This window comes from Lemur catta, chromosome 6 (genome assembly GCF_020740605.2).
Source record: "Lemur catta isolate mLemCat1 chromosome 6, mLemCat1.pri, whole genome shotgun sequence".
In the NCBI taxonomy this organism is placed as follows: Eukaryota; Metazoa; Chordata; class Mammalia; order Primates; family Lemuridae; genus Lemur; species Lemur catta.
The window spans coordinates 52,147,654-52,169,656 of record NC_059133.1 but is presented as its reverse complement, the minus strand read 5'-3'; the positions used below and the strand labels follow the sequence as shown (position 1 = coordinate 52,169,656).

Sequence of the window (22,003 nt, the reverse complement as noted above, 5' to 3'; positions counted from 1 at the left end):
CGGGGCGGGGGAGGGGAAAGGGGCTTGGGAAGGAGGGGGAGAGGGGAAGAGAAGGGGGGAACCAAACCCGGAAAGGGAGAAAAGGGGGAGGGGGAAATCAAAAGGGGAAGAAAGGCCCAGAGTCCGCCCCCCGCTGCGGCCTACGCGCTACGTCACCACGTCCGGTGTATTCGTCACCGCGTCCTGCGTTCCTCGAGTCCCTGCTTCCTCCGGGCGCCTCTGCAGCCCTGCGGACACCCGCTGTCTGCGCGCCCTCGCTGTCTGTCGCTCTCTCCGCGTTACCTGTCAAGCCTCCAATCCAGATCCTTTGGGATCCTCAGTCCACCTTGAACCCATCAAGACTGTCAGAATACCCTATATGCTACTAATAACTATAAAGTTACTTCAATTTACAGAGCACTTTCAAAACAGCCTTTCACATAGGACAGTAACTCCTGCTCCCAAAGAGAGCATATACTCAATAAATATCTGTTGTATAAATGGATATAGTTTGGTAGGTAAGTGTCTATTTTACAGATGAAAAAAACTGACGTACAAGGAATTCTTCAGTCCATCCTATTAAGGTCACATTCTTACCATCATCCCCTCTCTAAAATACAACCCTCAAAAATTCTTTTATGCTGGGTCCTGTGGCTCGTGCCTGTAATCCCAGCACTTTGGGAGACCTAGGCAGGAACATAGCTTGAGGCCAGGAGATGGAGAACAACGTAGTGAGAACCTGTCTCTACAAAAAGAAAAAAAAAATAGTGGGCATGGTGGTGTGCACCTGTAGTCCAAGCTACCTGGGAGGCTGAGGCGGGAGAGTCCTTTGAGCCCAGGAGTTCCAGGCTGCAGTGAGCTATAAATATGAAGGTGCTGCTGCATTCCAGCCTGGGTGACAGAGCAGACCTTTTTCTAAAAAAACAACAAGTCATATTAAATTTCTGACCTACCCCATTCTGTCCATTCTAGGGAATTTAGTTATTGATTATCTTACATTGATAGAATTTGACCATTAGGCCAGGCACCGTGGCTCATGCCTGTAGTCCTAGTACTGGGCCTCCCAGAAAGGAGGGAGGCCGAGGTGGGACAATCGTTTGAGGTCAGAAGTTCAAGACCAGCCTGAGCAAGAGCAAGACCCCATCCCTACTAAAAACAGAAAAATTAGCTGGGCGTGGTGGTGTGTGCCTGTAATCCCAGCTACTTGGGATGCTGAGGCAGGAGAATCGCTTGAGCCCAGGAATTTGAGGTTGCTGTGAGCTAGGCTGACGCCACCTGCACTGTAGCCCAGGTGATGGAGCAAGACTTCATCTCAAAAAAAAAAAAAAAAAAAAGAATTTGACCATTAAATATTTTCTATGTGACAGGAACTGCAATAGACAAAAAAATCAAATAATTATTATAGTACAATGTAAGCTATAACAGAGGGTTTCAACGTGCTATGGAAACACAAGGAGCAATTAGTTCTTAGAAATGAGAGAGACTGAGTAAGCTACAGAGAAACTACAGAAGAAATTCCAGCCAACCTTGAAGAATATAAGTAGGAGTTCACTAGAGAAGTGAGAATGGAGATTCCAGAAAAAGCCTAGAGGTATGAAATTCATCTTTCCTTCAAGGATGAGCAAGTTCCAGGTTTTTAATTTGAGGGCAGGAGGCAGTGATGGTAAGGAGGAAATAAAGTAATATTTGTTGTTGTATATGTATGTATAACATGAAATGGGTAGCATTCTACATCTATTATTTCTTTTCTTTCTTTCTTTTTTTTTTTAAGAGATAGGGTTTCCCTCTGTCACCCAGGCTGAAGTGCAGTGATGTTATCATAGCTCACTGCAGCCTAAAACTCCTGGCCTCAAGCAATCCTCCTGCCTCAGCCTCCTAAATTGCTGGGATTACAGGTGTGAGCTACTGTGCCAGATTTACATCCATTATTTCTATCAAATCCTCAAAAAATAGGTTCTGTTATTATACCTATTTTATAGATGAGGAAAGCTGAGGCAGAGTAATTCAACCAAAGTCTCAGATTTTAAACCAAGGCAGTTTATCATCAGAGCCCGCTCTTAACCACTACACTATCAGAAATGTAACTGGAAAGGGCAGATTACAAAGGACCTTATATGTTATGACACAGAGTGAGACAGTCTGAAGCATTTCTGGGGCAACTGAAGAACAACCAAGAATATCTGGTTTAAGAACCTATGCTTCTGTTAGGCTTTGGGAAAGTAGTAAAAAGTTAAAAAAAAAAAAAAAATGCCTATGCTCCTAACGCCACCCTCCACCCCTGCCAGGTAAATCTTGTGGAAACAGAGGCCTTTCCCTGGAGTTCCACTACTCAGCCTTTGGGGAAATAGAGCTGGGAATTCTGAGAAACCTCAAAACTTCTGTTCCTAGGCAGAAAAATACTCAAAGGCTGTGCAGACCTAGATCTCAAACCCCTTCTCCACCTTCAGACTTCCCTCTGAGGACACAGAAGACCTGGCTAGAACACTTTGTTTCCCTTTCCTTAACATTCAGACTTTATGGTTTTGAGCCCCCCAGGGAAAAACCCAATCAGGGCTAACAAAGAAAGTGGGATTGAGAGCCCCAGGGAGGAGGATGGAGGGATGGGTTGAAGGTGGGTTTGGGGAAGCACTGGCAAAGAAAAATGAAACTCTGAATTACTGTACTTGCATGACAGTGAGCTAAAATACCCTGCCAATGACCCCTTCTTGTTTGAGAGTCATCCTTTAACATTCTATCTTAAAACTTGGGATCTTGGCTGGGCAGTGGCTCACCCCTGTAATCCTAGCACTCTGAGAGGCCGAGTCGGTGGATCGCTCGAGGTCAGGAGGTCGAGACCAGCCTGAGCAAGAGCGAGACCCCCGTCTCTACTAAAAATGGAAAGAAATTATATGGACAACTAAAAATATATATAGAAAAAATTAGCCGGGCATGGTGGTGCATGCCTATAGTCCCAGCTACTCGGGAGGCTGAGGCAGTAGGATTGCTTAAGCCCAGGAGTTTGAGGTTGCTGTGAGCTAGGCTGACACCACAGCACTCACTCTAGCCCGGGCAACAGAGCAAGACTCTGTCTCAAAAAAAAAAAAAACAACTTGGGATCTTTTTCCCCACAGGATTCCCAGCAAGGCCAGTGATCTGAAGAGGAATTTCATCTCTCACCTTTGTCCCCAGGCCTGGCAGCTCACATGTCTGGCAGCTCACCTTTGTCCCCAGGCCTGGCAGTTCATTGTCTCCCAACATTGGCCCAGGGACATTTCTTTCCTCAAACAAACCAACCTCTCCTCACATCCCCCACACCGTACTTTCACTGACTATGCGTAGGCAGATTCTTCCAAATTCTACCTGTAACTGGCTTCATTCTTCAAATCAGATGTTTGCCTGCCCTATCTCCTGCAACAAGGAGCCATGCCAGCTGGATACACACTTCTTCCAGGGCCCCTAGCAGCCGGGACAGAGTTGAGACCACAGCTGTTGAGACCCTGAGTCCTGGGTTTGTGTTGCTCAAGGAAGGCCTGCCCAGCAATGACCTCTTTATTACTCCTGGCCTTCCTGTTCCTGGCTCGAGTCACAGTGGCCACTCCCAGAGCTGGTGGTCAGTGTCCAGCATGTGGGGGGCCTGCCTTGGACCTGGAGAGCCAGAGGGAGCTGCTTCTCAACCTGGCCAAAAGAAGCATCTTGGACAAGCTGCACCTCAGCCAGCGCCCAACACTGAGCCGGCCTGTGTCCAGAACTGCTCTGAGGACAGCACTGCAGCGCCTCCATGGGCCTCCACAGGGGGCACTTCCAGAGAATGACAGGGGACAGGAATGTGAAATCATCAGCTTTGCCAAGACAGGTGGGTTCCTGGTCTGTAGCTCTTCCCCAGAACTTGACCTCTCAAGGAAATGAGAAGTTTCCTGTCAACCTCACCTCTCCTTCCCCCAAACCATCCAACCCACAATCTATAATCTCCTAATCTCAAGCTCCCCACTCCCACCCTCCACCCCAGCTCAGACCTGATCAATAAATAGGCAGCTGACAAGTTGGTAAATTTCACTTCTTTTGAGGCTGCCTGCCCTCATCTCCTCCAGCTCCTCTCTCTGCAGGCCCCATAAACTGCAGGCTGTGGTGTGAGCCTGTTTCCTGGGCCTGGACCCAGGGGCTGGAAGCTGGGGAGTCTATCCTTTCTCCGGCCCCAGATTCTAGCCCCTCCCTTCTCCTCTCCTCCAGATGCCTCATTTGTGTAAAAGGAGAAAAAGTAAAACACCGGAACTAAAATACCTCTCCGTACATCAGGTTCCCATATACCTCAGGTTACTATACCGGAACAGGGTCTACATGGGACTCAGAAAGTTGTACGAAGAGTAGAGGACAGGGAGGAAGAGAAAGTTACTTCTATAGAGGGGGGAGTAGTTGAAGAATATAATGGGCAGCTGGAGAAAAGATCGGAAATTCTGAGACAGGACCCTAGAAACCATGCAAACTGAGCCTTTTGCAAGCTCTTCCTTAGGTCTGGAAGACCCTTCCCATTCCTGACCCCTTCTCCCTGGTTAGCACTAATTCCTCTCCCCCTTCAAGATGCACCACAAACTCTGGAGCTAGATAGCCTGGGCTCACGTCTTGCTGAGCCACTTATTAGCTGTGTGACCTGTGTTGTTAATAGTTTTCTCATTTGTAAAATGGGAATAATGAGAGGGTAGTTGAGAGAATTAGACAGGCTTGTACAGGTGAAGTACTTAGAATGCTGAAGTGGAAGGGAGAAGGGCCAGAGAGAAGACTCAGCTCCTGCCTATGAGGGGATTATGGTGAGGGCCATCTTCTCTCTATGACCTCACATGGAGAAAAGGGGCAGGGAAGCTTTTGGAGTCTCCTTTATAAAGGCACTAATCCCATTTATGAGGGCTCCACCCTCATAAAGCCTAATCACCTCCCAAAGACTTCAGCTCCTAATATAATCACATTGGAGTCAGGATTTCAACATATGAATTTTGAGGGGACACATTCAGTCCATAAGAGCCTCTCTCTGTGAAGCCTGTTATCATTCAGTAGTCTAGCCCAAGCTTCTTTAAGAAAGGGTGCCTGGATTCCAAAAGGACAAAATTTCATTGTGTAAATCATTGTCAAGCTTCTATATACACCTTGCTTGCTAATGACCCATTGACAAAGCAAGACATTGTGGCCAAGCCCAGAATCAGTGTGGGATGGAACTAGACCAAAGCATGAAAATCAGGAGGTACCGTTCATTGAGGGCTGCCAATATAGCAATTTACTATAGTCTGCTCTCTGGCCCCTAATAATCCATGTCCCTCCCACAGGCAAAATACAATCACCCTCTCCCAAGCCTTCCCCACCCCCAAACTTTCATCCCATATGGCATCAGGATCAGGCTTGAAGTCCAGTGTCTTATTATCTGAATCAGGCACAAAAATAGTTGAGGCTCCTCTGGTACATTTCTTTAGGTGCAGGGGCCTTCAGTGGTGTCCTAGAGCCAGCTCGTACTGACTCATGGGAGCTGATTGTGAACATCTCCCAACTCCGTATTCAGTGGTGTCACGTTAGTAGCTTGAAATAGGCCATAGTGGGAGAATTTACACTACAGAAATTGGTAAACACTACAAATCAGGGCTTTTTAATTTATTCCGTAGAGACCAGCTGTTAAACATTTACGAGCACACCGCTACCGGTTTCCTAAAAATACAAGTTATCTGCCTCCCACATACCTAACGTACAATGCTGAGACAGGGACAGGATAACCATAATAGACACTCCTGTTCAAAATGGAGTATGAGAGAGTAGGAGACAAAGCAGTCACTGATCCATAGAAATTCTGATATCCAGCCAGGCATATATCTCAGTCCACCCCAAATCCAGAATTCCCTTGGTTAGGGTCTGGTTCTGGTCCTGGTAGGATTTTCCTGCTGTTCACCACTGCTCTCCTGGGCTTCTAGATCCACCCTCTTAGCCCTTGGCTCTGTACTTTTTCAGATGTTTTTCCTTTAAACAGGAAATGATCTGGCTTTGCAGCTGAGTAGTTTTCTCAGACTGCTTCCTGCCCAAAGAAGTACGGGGCCCAGAGATGACCTCTTTTTATTTTCAATTGTCTTTGTCCCTTGTAGTCCAAACTAGTGCTGCCGTCACTATTAAACTTTTCTTTAAAACTCTGTGGGGATTGGATAAAGAAAATGTGGTGTGTATACACCCATACACACACACACACACACACACACACACACACATACACACCCCATGGACTACTACTCAGCCATAAAAAAGTATGAAATCATGTCTTTTGCAGCAACATGGTTGGAACTGGAGGCCATTATCTTAACTGAAATAACTTAGAAACAGAAAATCAAATGCCACATGTTCTCACTTACAAGAGGGAGCTAACTAATGTGTACACATGGACTTAGAGAATGGAATAATAGATATCGGAGACCCAGATGGGTGGGAGGATGGAAGGGTGGGAGGGGGGTATAGGATGAGAAATAACCTAATGGGGTACTACATACACTAATCTTGTAATGGTTACACAAAAAGCCCAGACTTCACCACTATGCAATATATTCATGTAACAAAACTGCACCTGTACCCCCTAAATCTATTTTTTTAAAAAACTCTGTGGGCCTTCTAAATAATAAGTTTTAGTCAGTTAGACAGAAGGCATCTCACTCTATCAATAGAGACCCTTCTTTAGGCTACAAATGTGGTGGGACTACACCCTTAAGATTTTTATTGTATAAGCCCTTTTGTCTAGTTGAGAGGGTCTACAGAACATCCTCTTAAATTTTGGATCTCACCTGGGCACAGTGGCTCACACCTGTAGTCCTAGCACTTCAGGAGGCTGAGGCAGGAGGATTGCTTGACGTCAGGGGTTCAAGATCAGCCTGAGCATGAGCGAGACCCCGTCTCTACAAAAAATAAATAGAAAAGTTAGGTGGATATGGTGGCACACCTGTACTCCCAGCTACTTGGGAGGCTGAGCAGAACAGGAGGATTGCTTGAGCCCGAGAGTTTGAGGTTGCTGTGAGCTATGATGATGCCACTGCACTCTAGCCAGGGCAACAGAGTGAGACTCTGTCTCTCTCTCTGTCTCTCTCTCTCTCTCTCTCTCTCTCCCCATATATATATATATATATATATATATGTATATATATATATATGCACACATATATTAAATTTTAGATCTCAAAAACAAGATGTTAGATCTTTTTTTAAGCCAGAGTCTCACTCTTGCTGAGGCTGGTCTCAAACTCCTGAGCTCAAGCGATCCTCCCGCCTTGGCCTCCCAGAGTGCTAGGATTACAGCGTGAGCCACCTCACCCGGCCAAGATGTTAGATCTTAACAAAGAGGGGTTTTTTGGTTATATTTGTTTGTCTTGTTTTTGTTTGTCTTGAGACAAGGTCTCACTCTGTTGGCAGGGCTAGAGTGCTAGAGGATTATAGGCATGAGCCATGTGCCTGGCCTTGTTTGTTTGTTTTTTTTAAAAAAGACTGTTTCTCATTGTGTGCAGGCATGGGCTGCTGTATCCAGATAACAAAAGGTTTTACTGCTGACCCTTTATTTGTTTTGATTTTCACTCTGAGGCCATTTTTACTGGCAGTACCCTGGATTTGATTTTTGCCCTGAGATAATTTCTTACTTTGAGAGCCTTTTGCCAGACAGAGAGGGGAGGAATGAAAAAGGGTTTTGTTGTTTAATCTAGAAAGTACTTTTAGAAATATTTTCTCTAGCTGGGCATGGTGGCTCACACCTGTAATCCTAGCACTTTGGGAGGCTGAGGCAGGAGGATCACTTGAGGCAAGAAGTTTAAGACCAGCCTGAGCAAGAGTGAGACTCCATCTCTACAAAAAATAGAAAAATTAGCCGGGCATGATGGTGTACATCTACTTAGGAGTCTGAGGCTTGAACATCTCTGGAGCCTAGGAGTTTAAGGTTACAGTGAGCTATGATGACACCACTGAACTCTGTCCCAGGCAACAGCGAGACCCTGTCTCCATCAAAAAGAAAAAGAAAAAAGAAAGAAAGAAATATTTTCTTTAAATTCTGCTTGAAAATTGAACAGTTCCGTTTTTAGTTCATCTCTCTCCTGAAATGCCTTATCATAGGCAGCTAAAATAAGCCAATTGGCATTTTCAGCAATCCTCTTGAAAATATTGTTAGCTAAATTCACAACTTTGTTAGATATCTTTTCTGGCTTCTAAGTTACCACAGACGATAGCCAATACATAACACAGGTTCCCCTTTCTCCAGCTTCCAGTAGCTATTTCCCCTCTGTTCTTCCTGCCTTCGCTAACAGTCTCTTCCCCCTCCTTCAAACCTCTGCTCGCCACTTGGTCCCAAAGCTAATGCTATAGTACATGGTTTAGGTTTTTGTTATGGTAGCACTCCGGTTCGGATACTAACTTCTATTTCAGTATTTATTACTGTAACAAACCAGGCCAAAACATGGAAGCTTAAAACATTAAATTCATTATTTCTTATGATTTTATGGCATGACTAGACTTATCTGGAGAGTTCTTCTGCTCCATGTGGTGCAGCTGAGGTTGCTCATTCAACTGTATTCAGCTGGGAGCTTGAATGGGACTGGAACATCTAAGATGGTCTCTGATCCTCCAAAGTGTCTCTCCACATGGCTTCTCATCACTTAGTAGTCTAGCCCAAGTTTTTTTAAAGCATTGTGGCTGTGCTCGCTTTGGCAGTACATATACTAAAATTGCAACGATACAAAGAAGATTAGCATGGCCCCTGTGCAAGGATGACATGCAAATTCGTGAAATGTTCCATATTTTTAAAAAATATATATAAAAAAATAAAGCATTGTGGCTGGCTTCCAAGAATATGAAGCCTCAATGTATAAGTATTTAGTAACCATCATGCTTGCTAACGTCTCATTGGCCAAATCAAGTCACATGGCCAAAACCAGAATCGATATGGAAAGAGACTGCACAAAGCCATGAATGTTGGGAGGTGTTGGTCATTGGGGGCCACCAATATGATAGTCTACCACAGCAGGCAGATACCTGTGCTTCTCATATGTCTGCCTGCCATAACTGGAATGACCTAAGAGGTAATATTGGGTGCTTTGTAAACTAGCAAGAAAAGATTAGTTGGGCCAATCATTCTCTTCTAGGATTTTGGAAGTGGGACACTGGAAGGTCAGCTCATTTAGCTAGGAGGAGCTGAGTAAAAGGTCCTATAGATTCAGGATCTGGGGCTATGATTTTGGGACCTGAGGAAGCTGACAAGGAAACAGAAGAAATAGATCCACAGAGACAGAAGAATGGAATAGACTTACACAGAGAAACAGAGATGAAAGAGATCATATTGACTCTGAGAGCTGTCAAGAGCAGCCTTATTCCTGACTTTCCAATTCACAAGAAGCCTAGTTAAATGTACTTCCCACACTTTTGTGCCCTTGAAAATATTGATTGCATTCCCACAATAAAGTACCCTTTATTTGGAAAAGAAAAACAAGGGTAGCTAAGGCCAAAAAATAATGGGCATTTAACTGCTTCCCAAAAGGATTTGTTTTGGGGTTTTTTTGTTTGCTTGTTTTGTTATGATTTTTTTTCGAAGCCAGAAAGGTTTGGAGCCCAAAAGGATTTAGACTTTATTCACCAATGAGGGTTTTTGAGAACGTGAGTTTTATGATGCATTCAAGTTTTTAGAAAATAATTCTGATGTCATCATAAAAGAATTAAAGAAATGAAATATCATTCAACAAATGTTTATTGAGTACCTCCTATGTACCAAGTACTAGGGATAAAATGGTGAACCATATAGGCACAATCTCTACCTTCATGGAGTTTACATTCTAGCTGGGAGGAGAAGGAAGTGGTAGAAGAAGTACATAATAAACAAATGCACAAAGAACTAAGATGATTACCGAAAATGATAGTGGCTATGAAGACCATTAAGCAGAGCCTGGCTGGGTGGCATGCACCTATAGTCCCAGATACTTGAGAGGAGGATCACTTGAGCCCAGGAGTTCAAGGCCAACCTGGGCAACATAGTGAATAGTGAGACCCCATCACTTAAAAAACAAAACAACCAGACAGTTAAGCAGGATGATGTAACAGAGGTGAAGGTAGAGTTAAAGGCTACTTTAGATACGCTAGTAAGGAAATCTCTCTGAGGAGGAAACATTTGAGCTGAATGCCAAAAAGGAGCCAGTCATTCAAAGATCTTGGAAAGACATTCCAGGCAAAGGAATAGCAAGTGCAAAGGCTGTGGAGATAGTTTCATGTGTGGTGAGCTCAAGGAACAGAAAAGACCAATATAGATAGAGGTGTAGTAGTTAGATGGCAGACTACCTAATCAAACAAGTTTCCTTTTTTTTTCTTTTCTTTCTTGAGACAGAGTCTCACCCTGTTGCCCTGGGTAGAGTGCCATGGTGTCAGCCTAGCTCACAGCAACCTCAAACTCCCTGGGCTCAAGCAATCCTCCTGCCCCAGCCTCCTGAGTAACAGGAACTACAGGCATGCGCCACCATGCCTGGCTAATTTTTTTTATATATATTTTTAGTTGTCCATATAATTTCTTTCTATTTTTAGTAGAGACAGGGTCTCGCTCTTGCTCAGGCTGGTCTCAAACTCCTGAGCTCAAAGGATCCACCCGCCTCGGCCTCCCAGAGTGCTAGGATTATGGGCATGAGCTACTGCTCCAGCCAAAAAAGCTTTCTATGTTAAGGAGTTTTAGATTTTATCCAAATAGCAATGAGAAGCCTTTGAAGGGTTTTTAGTTGAGGAGATAAAGCTGATCAGATTTAATAAAAAGATCACTCTGGCTGAGATTTGGAGAATGGTTTGGAGGGCAAGCATGAACCACTTAGGAAGCTATTGCTGTAGTTCAAGTAGAAGATGATTGTGGACTGGACTAATGTGTAGTATAGGAGGTGGGGAGAAGTGAAATTATATTATGAATCAGAAGTAGAGTTGATAAATCTTTCCAGATAATTTCAAAGTAGGGGATGAGAGAAATCAAGGTTTTGGCTTAAACAGTACACTTAGGGAAGGAGGAGGTTGAAGAAGGAACAGGTTTGGACTGTGAGGATAAATCTAGAGTTCTTCTCTGAACATGAAAAGATTGAGATATCATTGGATATCCAAGTCAAATGTCAGATAAGCAGCTGCATATACAAGCCTGGGGCTCTGGGAAAGGTCAGGGCCAGACATATATATTTGGGAGTCATCAGCATATAGATTGAACTGAAAGCCATGGGAATTGACGAGATCATTCTGGGAGAGAGTATAGATAGAAAAGAGAAGGGAGCTCAGAACCTCCAACATTTAGAGGCCAGGCAGAGAAAGAGGAGCTGTCATCAAAGGAGACAAAGATGGAGTGGCCAGTGTCATGAAAGCCAAGAGACGGCAATATTTAAGAAGAAGGGTGTGGTTAACTATGTCAAAAACTGCTTAAAGGTCAAGTAAGATGAACATAAACAGAGGGGTTTGCTATGAGGAAGGTATTGGTCATCTTGACAAGAGCAATTTCACTAGAGTGGAGGGAATAGAAACCCAGTTACGATGTTTCAATAGGACAGGAATGATGAAGGGAAATTGGGCAATAGTAATGGGAACATAAAGAAATGCACAGACATTAGAACCATTCTGATGAGGGGCAAGATGTGGGGAGAGAGGGAGGTGATCATAGGGTTTTTACAGGTAATAAGGAGAGCGGTGGTGCCACCAAGAATGGGAAAAGGGGTATTTAGAAAGGAAAATAATGATTTTCAGGGTGGGACAAATTGACTTTAATATGCTGGCTGTTCATTCATGTGACAAAATTTGGCAGTTAGAAATTTAGGACTGAAGCTTGAGGATTTCCAAACCTATATGTCCAGCCTAGGTGTGCCGAATGGTCTGGACTGGACATACAGATTTGAGAAACACCAACATAAAGATTGTGTTGCTTACCAAGCATTGTGGCTCAGCCTATAATCCCAGAGACTCAGGAGGCTGAGGTGGAAGGATCACTTGAGGCCAGGAGTTGGAGACCAGTCTGGGCAACATAGTAAGACCCTGTCTCTTAAAAAAAAATAGAAAAAATTAGCCAGGTGCAGTGGTACATGCCTGTGTCGGGAGTCTGAGGCAAGAGTATCACTTGAACCCAGGAATTTGAGGCGGCAGTGAATGATGAAGGCACCACTGCACTCCAGCTTGGGCAACAGAGTGAGACCTGTCTCTAAAAAAAAAAAGTTGTGTTGGCTGAGCATGAGTGTAAGTAAGAGCTCCAATCAATGTGGAGTAAAAGGAAATAAAATCAAAGACAGACCTTGGAGAACACTTGCATTGAAGGGATGGTCAGAGAAAGAAAGCCAGCAAAGAAAACTAAGGAAGAATTATAAGAGAGTTGTATCATGGAAGCCAAGAGAAAATGGACTTTCAAGAAGGAAAGAGTGGTCAACAATGGTGTCTTAGTCCATTTTGTGCTGCTGTAACAGAATACCACAGAGTGTGTAATTTACAATGAACAGAAATTTATTAGATGATGGTTCTGGAGGCTGGGAAGTCCAAGATCAAGGAGTAGGCATCTGCGAGGGCCTTCTTGTGGCATCATCCCATGGCAAGAGGGCAAAGAGAAGGTAGGGGGAGCAAGAGCTGAACTCATCCTTTTTATTTTTGAGCGGGACAGGGTCTTGGGCTAGAATACAGTTGTGTCATGATAGTTCACTGCAACCTCAGATTCCTGGGCTCAAGTGATCCTCCTGCCTCAGGTTCCGAGTAGCTGGGACTACAAGTGTGCTCCACTGTGCCTGTGCTCAGCTAATTTTTTAAAAAATTATTTGTAGAAGGATGGGCGTGGTGGCTCACGCCTGTAATCCTAACACTCTGGGAGGCCGAGGCAGGTGGATTGTTTGAGCTCAGGAGTTTGAGACCAACCTGAGCAAGAGCGAGACCCCATCTCTACTAAAAATAGAAAGAAATTATATGGACAACTAAAACTATATATAGAAAAATTAGCTGGGCATGGTGGCGCATGCCTGTAGTCCCAGCTACTTGGGAGGCTGAGGCAGGAGGATTGCTTGAGACCAAGAGTTTGAGGTTGCTGTGAGCTAGGCTGATGCCAGGGCACTCTAGCCTGGGCAACAGAGTGAGACTCTGTCTCAAAAAAAAAGAGTGAGACTCTGTCTCAAAAAAAAAAAAAATTATATGTAGAAACAGGGTCTCCTGTTTCTCAGTTTGGTCTCAAACTCCTGGCATCAAGAGATCCTTTCACCTCCACCTCCCAACGTGCTAGGATTACAGGCGTGAGCCACTGTGCCCAGCCTGGGACAGTGCCCCCATGACCCAAACATCTCCCATTAGGCCCCACCTCCCAATGCGATGGCATTGGGAATCAAATTTCTAACAGATGAACTTTCGGGGACACATTCAAACCAGAGCAGATGTCAAGTGCTACAGAGAGTTCAAGTATAATGAATATAAAGAAGTAATTGGTAGCATTCACACTTAGAAGGCCACAATGACTGGGGCTTCTTGTGTCCACAGGCTTCTCCAACGTCAACAAGACTCGTCTTGATTTTCACTTCTCTAATACAACTGCTGGTGGCATGGAGTTCCAGCAGGCCAGCCTCATGTTCTTTGTGGAGCTCCCTCTCAATACCACCTGGCCTTTGAAAGTAAGGGTACTTGTGCTAGGCCCACATGGCACCAACCCCACCTTGGCTACTCAGCACTTACTGGAGGTGGATGCCAGTGGCTGGCACCAGCTCCTCCTGGGGCCTGAAGCTCAGGCTGCCTACAGCCAGAGGCATCTGACCCTGGAGCTGATACCTGAAGGCCAGGTAACCCAGAGCCCAGTCATCCTGGCTGGGGCTGCCCATAGGCCTTTTGTAACAGTCCAGGTGAGAGTTGGAGGCAAGCACCGGGTTCGCCGACGAGGCATCGACTGCCAGGGAGGGTCCAGGATGTGCTGTCGACAAGAGTTCTTTGTGGACTTCCGTGAGATTGGCTGGCATGACTGGATTATCCAGCCTGAGGGCTATGCAATGAACTTCTGCACTGGCCAGTGCCCGCTCCATGTGGCAGGCATGCCTGGTATTGCTGCCTCCTTTCATACCTCAGTGCTCAATCTGCTCAAGGCCAACACAGCTGCAGGCACCGCTGGAGGGGGCTCATGCTGTGTGCCCACAGCCCGCCGCCCCCTGTCTCTGCTCTACTATGACAGGGACAGCAACATTGTCAAGACTGACATACCTGACATGGTGGTAGATGCCTGTGGGTGCAGTTAGTCTATGTGTGGCCCAAGCAGCCCAAGGTTAGCAAACACCCTCGCACAAGTGCTCTTCTTTGAGAGGAGAGAATGACCCCATTTTCTGTCCAGAACGTAGATTCCCTCTTCCTGAGAAATCTATAGAAATTATCCCACCTTTGACTTGACGAGAAGTTCATTTAAGGAGAGTCACTGTACCATCTTCATGACCACTAGCCTCTCTCCTAGGGCATAGTCTGTCCAGCTAGCTCCACTTACTCGATCCCCACTCCAGGGACTCGGACCCACCTCCAAGCCTGAGCAATGCCACCTGGTTCCCAGGCAAAGACATCATTAGCTCACCCTTAATTGACCCCATAATCCACCATAACTCCCTGCTCTTTCCACACAATGGTCCCCACTCTAGGATGAGTTGACCCAGCCCCTTCCCCTGATTTTCTGGATCTCCAGAGAGCCCCTTCCTTGGATTCACCAAAGATTAGATCACTGCTTTGCAAAGTAAGGCTTACCCAGCTCTGAGTCTTGAGCCCCTTTCCTTCTTAATTGCCCAGGTGGGCTGAAAATGCTCTCTTTGCATACTCGCATCCACTTTTTGTCCTTCTCTCCCTTGCTCTATGTCCTTAGGGGCTGGATCACCTGAGCTACATCTCCTGAGCTCCTCTGCCCTCTGGCTTCCTGCTTAGTTTGACTAAGGGAAGACACAGGCGGGAGACTAAAGGATAGGAGGAGACAGAGGTCAGGGCATTTCTTATTCCTGCTTCCTCTCTGCCTAGGTGCCATAGTTCTGAGTATCTGTGGCTGTGCTGTGTCCCTATAGCACCTGTCTGGTTACCTCTTTCATGGCTCCCCCTCTGCCTAGGTTTGGATATTATTGCTTCAACATCAGGGGGTCCTAATGACTTTCCACTTTGCTAGTCTCCGGGGGTTTCAACATCCCTTGTTGGTTCTCTTAACCCTTTCTCTGTGAATAATTCTTTCACTATGTCCTCTTGATGAAGCAGACACAGATAGCTGAGTAGGTCCTCTGTCTACTGCCAGGACCCTAACTGCCACCCCAGAGGACACAGAGCCTGCCTGCCCTGCCCACTGTGCTTTCTCTTAACATGGATTCCTCAGGACTTAGCTCTTTTATCACTCTCATACTTCATGCCTCTTCCTCCCCCAGGCTGCCTCCTCTTCTTTCTTAAGCTCCCCCTTCATCTTTCCAGAACCATCTTTGATGGTCTCATGGCTAATAAAGACCTAGATTTTACCTGCTCCTCTCCTCCCTCTGTACTCACTCCAAAAGATGAGACAGATCAATGCTCAGTCATTAAGTAAGCCGACAATCTGTGGGCACACAAGTGGTGGGAGGCAGAGGCATGCTCAGAGCTGGCTACCAGCACCTCTGACTTGCCTGCCTTTCACCCGCCCCCAGGGCTGCATCCAGGGGTCCTGACTGGAAGCTGGAACTGGCGAGGGCTGCTTGAATGGGTCAGGGAGAAGAGGAAGCCCTGGGGTGAGGAGAGGGTGGCATTTGCTCTGAGAGGGGTCTTCTTCAGACCTTTGCCCTTCTTCCCCCACAGTCTCCTCCCTTTGGCTGGACAGCCCTGAACGCTGGGTCGATATTGTCTGCAGCCCAAGGCCGAGTTTGCGTAAAACCCATGTGTCCTTTGGTGAACGTGATGTCTGTGTTTGCTCAGCTTATAACCCTCTCCTACCAGGGTAAGAGGTCCCTGAAATAGGAGCCCTAGGAGAGAAAGTCTGAAGGGACATCCTGAGGGACTGCAAATCTGAGCTGGGGGGTTTCCTGAGCAACTCATGGAAGTTATCCCACCTTTGACTCGAGGAGACCTTCACCTAAGGAGAATCTAAGGAGGTCTTCTGGTGTCTCTCCCTCTCCTTTCTGCCAGTGTCGCCCCCCCCCTTCCCCACCCCATCTAATTTCCTTTCCTTCAGCTACAGCTTTAGTCACCAGGGCTAAGACTAGGGTAAGGTGAAGTGAGGCACTCACTTTGGGAGCAAAATTTTAAGGGGATGGCAAAAAAAATCATCAATCAAGATAAATAAGATTTAAATGCAGTATTTTTTAAAAATCAAAATGCAAAAAAATTCACAATGAACAAAATAGCATATTTTAAAATAAACATAAGATCAGTATTATTCCCTTTCTTTTTTGGCTCTGCTTTTTGTAAAAAGGGGAAAAAGTGGGTCTGTCTTTTTCCAAATATTTTCTTCCAGAGCCTCCTAGCCCCTACCTCTAGACTCCTTCAGGCTTTTCTCATTTGGGCAAGATAACCACTCCTGTTTCTTCTACTTCTTACCCACCCCAAACCTGTTGTTGCTATCCCCCAACCCCCAACCAGGTTGGTGGTAGGGCAGGCAGTGAGGCAGATGGCTGGGGTATTTATAACCTGGGAGCACTTCTTGGGAAAAGTGACTAAGATGCTAAGAGAATATTTATAGCTGAGCTCTGACGTAAGTGTCAGTGGGGAGGTAGGGCCAGGCCAGGCGCAGCAGCAAGGGGGTGGGAAGAGCTGGAAATTGGGGGCACCCAACCCAGAGGATGGGGAAAGATGGGGTCAGTGACTCCTGCAGCCACTTTTTGTTGCTTCCCCCTGACTCTGTCTCCTGACACCAACAGGTAAGCCCTCTGAGGCACCACCATGGGCAGACAGCTCCACTTTGCAGTTCCAGACCCCAGCGGGTGGGTAGAGGGCTGTCACTCATCAGCCCCCGCCAACAGAGAGGGAGCTGGGGACTGGGGAGTGCACTGGACAGAGGGCTTAAATATGTTGCAAGGCCCTGGGAGAAATGCTGGGTGGACAGGAGGGTCTGCGAGTCTCATTGCCCCTCCTCCCCTCGAGGTTCTAGGAAGAGCCTGGCACTGATCACCAAGCTCCATTGCCACGTGTCATTGTGATGAGGTCCAAAACCAAAGGTAGCAGTGAGGTGGGTCCTGAGGACAGCCTCTGCTCTCTGGTAGTGCTGACGCGGAAAGGGCAGAGGATCCAGCTTCTCCCTGTCTCCTGTGGGCGCAACAGGGTCCCCAGAGTGAGATGTTGAGGAGTGCTCCCTTGCTCCACTGCCCAAGCAGCCCCTTTCCTGTCCCTGGGAAGCTCCAGTCAGCTACCAGCCACCTGCTGTCCAGTGGCACAGCACTGCCACATGGTGGACTCTGGTGGTACTGAGGCCCAGCCCTCACAGTGCAACCCCTGCCCCCCTGGTGCCAAATCTCTCTGTCCCTCTTGACAGCACCCGCTGGCTAAGTAGTGAGGAGATGAATAAAGAGGAGTAGGGACACATTTCCAAATCACACTCACTTCCCCCACAGCCTTGTCTCCCTCAAGCTTCTTGAAGAAAGTGAGGTATAAAGAGAAAAGCTAGCAAGAGGCCCACCTTCATGAGTTCAAGGTGGAGGGGCCTTGGCCCTCCCATTTAACAATGTGAGAAAGTGTGGTAAGGAGGGCTAAGATTGGAGACTAAGATTACTGAACTCTCCTCGTTTTGTTCTCAAAAGTCCTTAAACCTCCCATTTCCCATCCCCTTCCACAGAGGTCTGGGCCAGAGCATGCCTGTAATCCCAGCACTTTGGGAGGCTGGAATGGGGAGGATCGCTTGAGGCCAGGAATTTGAGACCAGATTGGGCAACATAGTGAGAACCCCATCTCTACCAAAACATAGAAAAATCAACTGGGTGTGGTGGCACATGCCTGTAGTCCCAGCTACTCAAGAGGCTGAGGCAGAAGAGTTGCTTCAGCCCAGGATTCAAGGCTGCTGTGAGCTATGATTGAGCCGCTACATTCCAGGCACCTGGGCAACAGAGTGAGACCCTGTCTCTAAAAACAAAAACAAAAACAGGTGTGGCACTGCTTCCCGAATGCCCCAAATTTAGGCAACTCTCACAGTCCCTTGAAAGAGAAGCAGCAGCTGGGTACAGGCCTTCCTAAGTCACATGCCCTTCTGCCAGCCCTGATGGACTATGCCCTGCATAAGATTGCATCACCACTACCACCACCTCTCTGGGTTTCCCCAGACATCACAGTAACACGTTCCCTGCCCCCGCTTTCTCTGGCCCTCTTCCACGTTGTGCTCCAGTCCAATTGGACTCTGGGCAGCCAGCACAGCCAAGGTCAGGGAGTGACTTCCGTGCCTCGTGGCACTGCCACCTGGGCCTGAGCAAGAGTGCTCCGTTCTCTAACTGTGCCCCTCCCAACCCTAACGCCTGTCCCAGCCCCAGTGATAGAAATAAAGAGACCAGAATTCTCCTTCTGGCCAAGAGACCTTAGATAAATAATCACTGGAACTCACAGCCGGCTCATGGCAACTGCTGCAGCAGTGGTCAAGTTAGAAAGACTGGAGGTATGGTGGAAAATTGCCCTACCCCACCTGGCTCATATGGAGCTCCCTCCCCCAGTCCCAGACCTTGGGGACTGAGCATGTGAAATCATCCTCTTTCTTGCATCATGCGTGTCCACATTGTCCCCCCCACCCCCATACCCCTACCTCAAGCCCAGTCATCATGGCCAGATGGTGAAACCTGAGCTGGGGGGGGGGAGGACCTCCACCCCCTTCAAGGGCCTGATGAGCAGGACAGCTGGCCAATCCTGGGGCTCAGAGGGTAGGTCAGCAGGCTGACCATTAGGTTTGGGAGCCCCCAGCAGCTGGCTCTAAAGAGGCCCCAGGTCAGTAGACAGACATGAGCTGTAAGGGTCAAACACAGCTACCCATCAGATGATCTACTTTCAGCCTTCCTGAGTCCCAGGCAATAGAAGACAGGTGGCCCTAACCTTGGCCAAGGGTAGGTGTGGCACTGGTGTCTGCTACCACTGGGCCCTCATTGGCTCCCACGCAATCAGACTCAACAGACGGAGCAACTGCCATCCGAGGCTCCTGAGCCAGGGCAGTTCACCAGGAGCATGGGCCTCCCTGATGTCCAGCTCTCACTGGCGCTGCTGTGGGCACTGGTGTGGGCACAGGGGACAGGATCTGTGTGTCCCTCCTGTGGGGGCCCCACACTGGCACCCCAAGCAGAGCGAGCTCTGGTGCTGGAGCTAGCGAAACAGCAAATTCTGGAGGGGCTGCGCCTGACCAATCGTCCCAGAATAACTCATCCTCCATCCCAGGCAGCGCTGACCAGAGCCCTTCGGAGACTACAGCTGGGGAGTGTGGCTGCAGGGAATGGGGAGGAGGTCATCAGCTTTGCTGCCATCACAGGTGGGTGAGGGAGAGAGAGACAGGCAGAGATCAGACAGGGAAGGGGAGGCAGAAGGGGAGCCTGGCAGAAGACAGAGGGAGTGGAGTGTGACAAGAGAAGGAGGAGTTGGGGCAGGGACTGGTTGCGGAGGACACAAGGAAGTCCCTGCTTTTTCTAAAGGTGGGTGTGAGGGAGAGCAATGGACAGGGCTTGGGGCAGTCTCAGAGGAGAGCTTCATCTCTGCTCACATTTCTCTTTCCCTTCTCCATCTTTCGGGCAGACTCCTCTACTTCAACCTGCAGCTCCATGCTCACCTTCCACCTGTCCACTCCTCGGTCCCACCACCTGTACCACGCCCGCCTCTGGCTGCACGTGCTGCCCACCCTTCGTGGCACTCTTTATTTGAGGATCTCCCGATGGGGCTCAAGGAGAAGGCACCGAGGGTCCCGCACCCTCCTGGCTGAACACCAAATGACTACCCCTGGTTGGCATGCCCTGACTCTGCCCTCTAGTGGCTTGAGGGGTGAGGAGTCTGGTGTCTTGAAACTCCAGCTGGACTGCAGGCTCTTAGAAGGCAACAGCACAGTTACTGAAAAACCAAGGCGGCTCCTGGACACAGCCAGACACCAGCGGCCCTTTCTGGAGCTTAAGATCCGGGCCAAGGAGCCTGGAGCAGGCCGGGCCAGGAGGAGGACCCCCACCTGTGAGTCTGGGAACCCCTTATGTTGTAGGCGAGATCATTATGTAGACTTCCAGGAGCTGGGATGGCGTGACTGGATCCTGCAGCCTGAGGGGTACCAGCTGAATTACTGCAGTGGGCAGTGCCCCCCGCACTTGGCTGGCAGCCCGGGCATTGCTGCCTCTTTCCATTCTGCTGTCTTCAGCCTCCTCAAAGCCAATAATCCTTGGCCTGCCAGTACCTCCTGCTGTGTCCCCACTGCCCGAAGGCCTCTCTCTCTCCTCTACCTTGACCATAATGGCAATGTGGTCAAGACGGATGTGCCAGATATGGTGGTAGAGGCCTGTGGCTGCAGCTAGCAAGAGGACCTGGGGATCTAGAGTGAAGAGATCAAGTCGAGGGTTCCCAGGCAAAGGGCATCTGCGGCTGGAGGTATCAGATTCCTGATCCACATACCCACCCAACAGCCACCTGACAATATGATTGGGTTGACCCCATGGGACCCAAATGGGCACTTTCTTGTTCCAGACACTGGCCTGTTCTAGGCTGGTTGACGTGTGGGGAGAGGGGTAAAGTGTTTCCTCTAAAGGGGTCTACCCAGAAAGCATGGTTACCTACCCTAAGTCCTGTGAGAAGATGACAGGGGCTAGGGAGGGAGGGAGGGGAGGAGAAGACAAAGAAAAATTACTTAGTCTCTCCCAAGAAAAGACAGTCCTCAAGTGAGGGGAGGAGGAAGCAGGCTTGTGGCAGGGCATACAGGCTGGCCGAGGGTAAGGACTGTTGAAGTGCTTTAAGAGAGGGCCAAGCGGGAAATGGGCAAGGTGCTCGGGGAGGATGTTTAGGGGAGTCCCAGAAATGGGAGTCAATAGAGAGGAGTGCTAAGCCTAAGAAGTTCCCTGGTTTTCCCTAGGGCACAGGATCCACTGGGGAAACAAGCTTTATACTTTCTCAATAAAATGAGAAAGAAAATCAACAAGGGGGAATTAAGAAGGATTGGGGTGATGGTCCAGAGCAACAGTTCTCAGAATGTGATCTGGGGACCTCTGGGAGGTCCCTGAGACCCTTTCAGGGGTGTCCACAAAGTCAAAGCTGCTTTCATATTAATACTAAAATGTTATTTGCCTTTTTAATTCTCATTATCTCAAAATTGTACAGTGGAGTTTTCCAGAGGCTGTGCAGCCTGTGATTACATCATCTAACATCATTGTTAATGGAATGTGTGCTTGTGTATTCTTGTGTCTTACAATTTTTTCAGTTTTAATTTCTAATGTGGTGAACGGATAGATATAAATCACACAAACAGAAGCTCAATAAATTTTAAGAGTATATAGGGGTCTCGAAACCAAAAAAACTGAGAAACACTGATCTACAGCACTGAGTGGGGAGAAGAAAACAGTGTGTTCTAATAGAACTTTCTTGCTGGGCGCAGGTAGCCCCAGCTACTTGGGAGGCTGAGGATCGCTTGAGGCCAGGAGTCTGAGGCTGCGGTGTGCTATGATCACACCTGTGAATAGCCACTGCACTTCAGCCTGGGCAACATATCGAGACTCTGTCTCTAAAATATATATATATATATAAATTAAAGACCTCCTCTGGAAGAAGGGGCACGAGCCTGGGACAGGAGCATGTGGGGGGTGCCTTCTTTTTCAGTGACCATTGGTCTTGCCTGACTGAGCTGGGTCCTGACCCCCTGGGTTAACTGGTCAGAGTCCCAGACCTTCCCCTAACTTCACCTTTTCTTTTCCCCCTTGACCCTCAGTCCGAACAGTTAACCTTCCAAGCCCAAGGAGGTGGTCCTTGGAAGCAAAGCTAGGTTGTGGAAGGACTGTCTGAGGATGTGACAGAAAGGGGAAGGGACTCCTTTCCTCCACCGTGCTTTTTCCTCTTTCTCCTAAAAGTCAGAGAGACTGAAATAGCCGCCCCTCCTCTCTATCTGGTCACCATAGCAACACAAATCTAAGGGGAGAGGGCACAT

At 47.7% G+C, this 22,003-nt stretch overlaps 2 protein-coding genes and 1 non-coding gene across 3 annotated transcripts; all 3 read left to right on the top strand.

The window, feature by feature from the left end:
* Positions 1–3,234: 3,234 nt before the first annotated feature.
* On the top strand, positions 3,235–16,304 carry INHBC (inhibin subunit beta C). Its single transcript, XM_045553541.1, has 2 exons — positions 3,235–3,811; positions 13,450–16,304. Exons 1-2 carry the CDS (start codon positions 3,499–3,501, stop codon positions 14,190–14,192), a joined length of 1,056 nt encoding a protein of 351 aa, XP_045409497.1. The 5' UTR covers positions 3,235–3,498; the 3' UTR covers positions 14,193–16,304.
* Positions 8,643–8,749, top strand: LOC123640826. Its single transcript, XR_006736070.1, has one exon. It is a non-coding gene; the product is annotated as a U6 spliceosomal RNA (small nuclear RNA).
* Positions 16,305–17,952: 1,648 nt separating the features above from the next.
* Positions 17,953–21,239, top strand: INHBE (inhibin subunit beta E). Its single transcript, XM_045553539.1, has 2 exons — positions 17,953–19,369; positions 19,630–21,239. The coding sequence occupies exons 1-2, from the start codon at positions 19,072–19,074 to the stop codon at positions 20,385–20,387; spliced, it is 1,056 nt and encodes a 351-aa protein (XP_045409495.1). The 5' UTR covers positions 17,953–19,071; the 3' UTR covers positions 20,388–21,239.
* The last annotated feature ends 764 nt before the right edge of the window (positions 21,240–22,003 follow it).

Coding starts and splice junctions, on each gene's coding strand:
- INHBC (XM_045553541.1), top strand. CDS start 3,499: ATGACCTCTTTATTACTCCTGGCCTTCCTGTTCCTGGCTCGAGTCACA. Junction 3,812..13,449: donor CATCAGCTTTGCCAAGACAG/GTGGGTTCCTGG, acceptor TTGTGTCCACAG/GCTTCTCCAACGTCAACAAG.
- INHBE (XM_045553539.1), top strand. CDS start 19,072: ATGGGCCTCCCTGATGTCCAGCTCTCACTGGCGCTGCTGTGGGCACTG. Junction 19,370..19,629: donor CAGCTTTGCTGCCATCACAG/GTGGGTGAGGGA, acceptor TCTTTCGGGCAG/ACTCCTCTACTTCAACCTGC.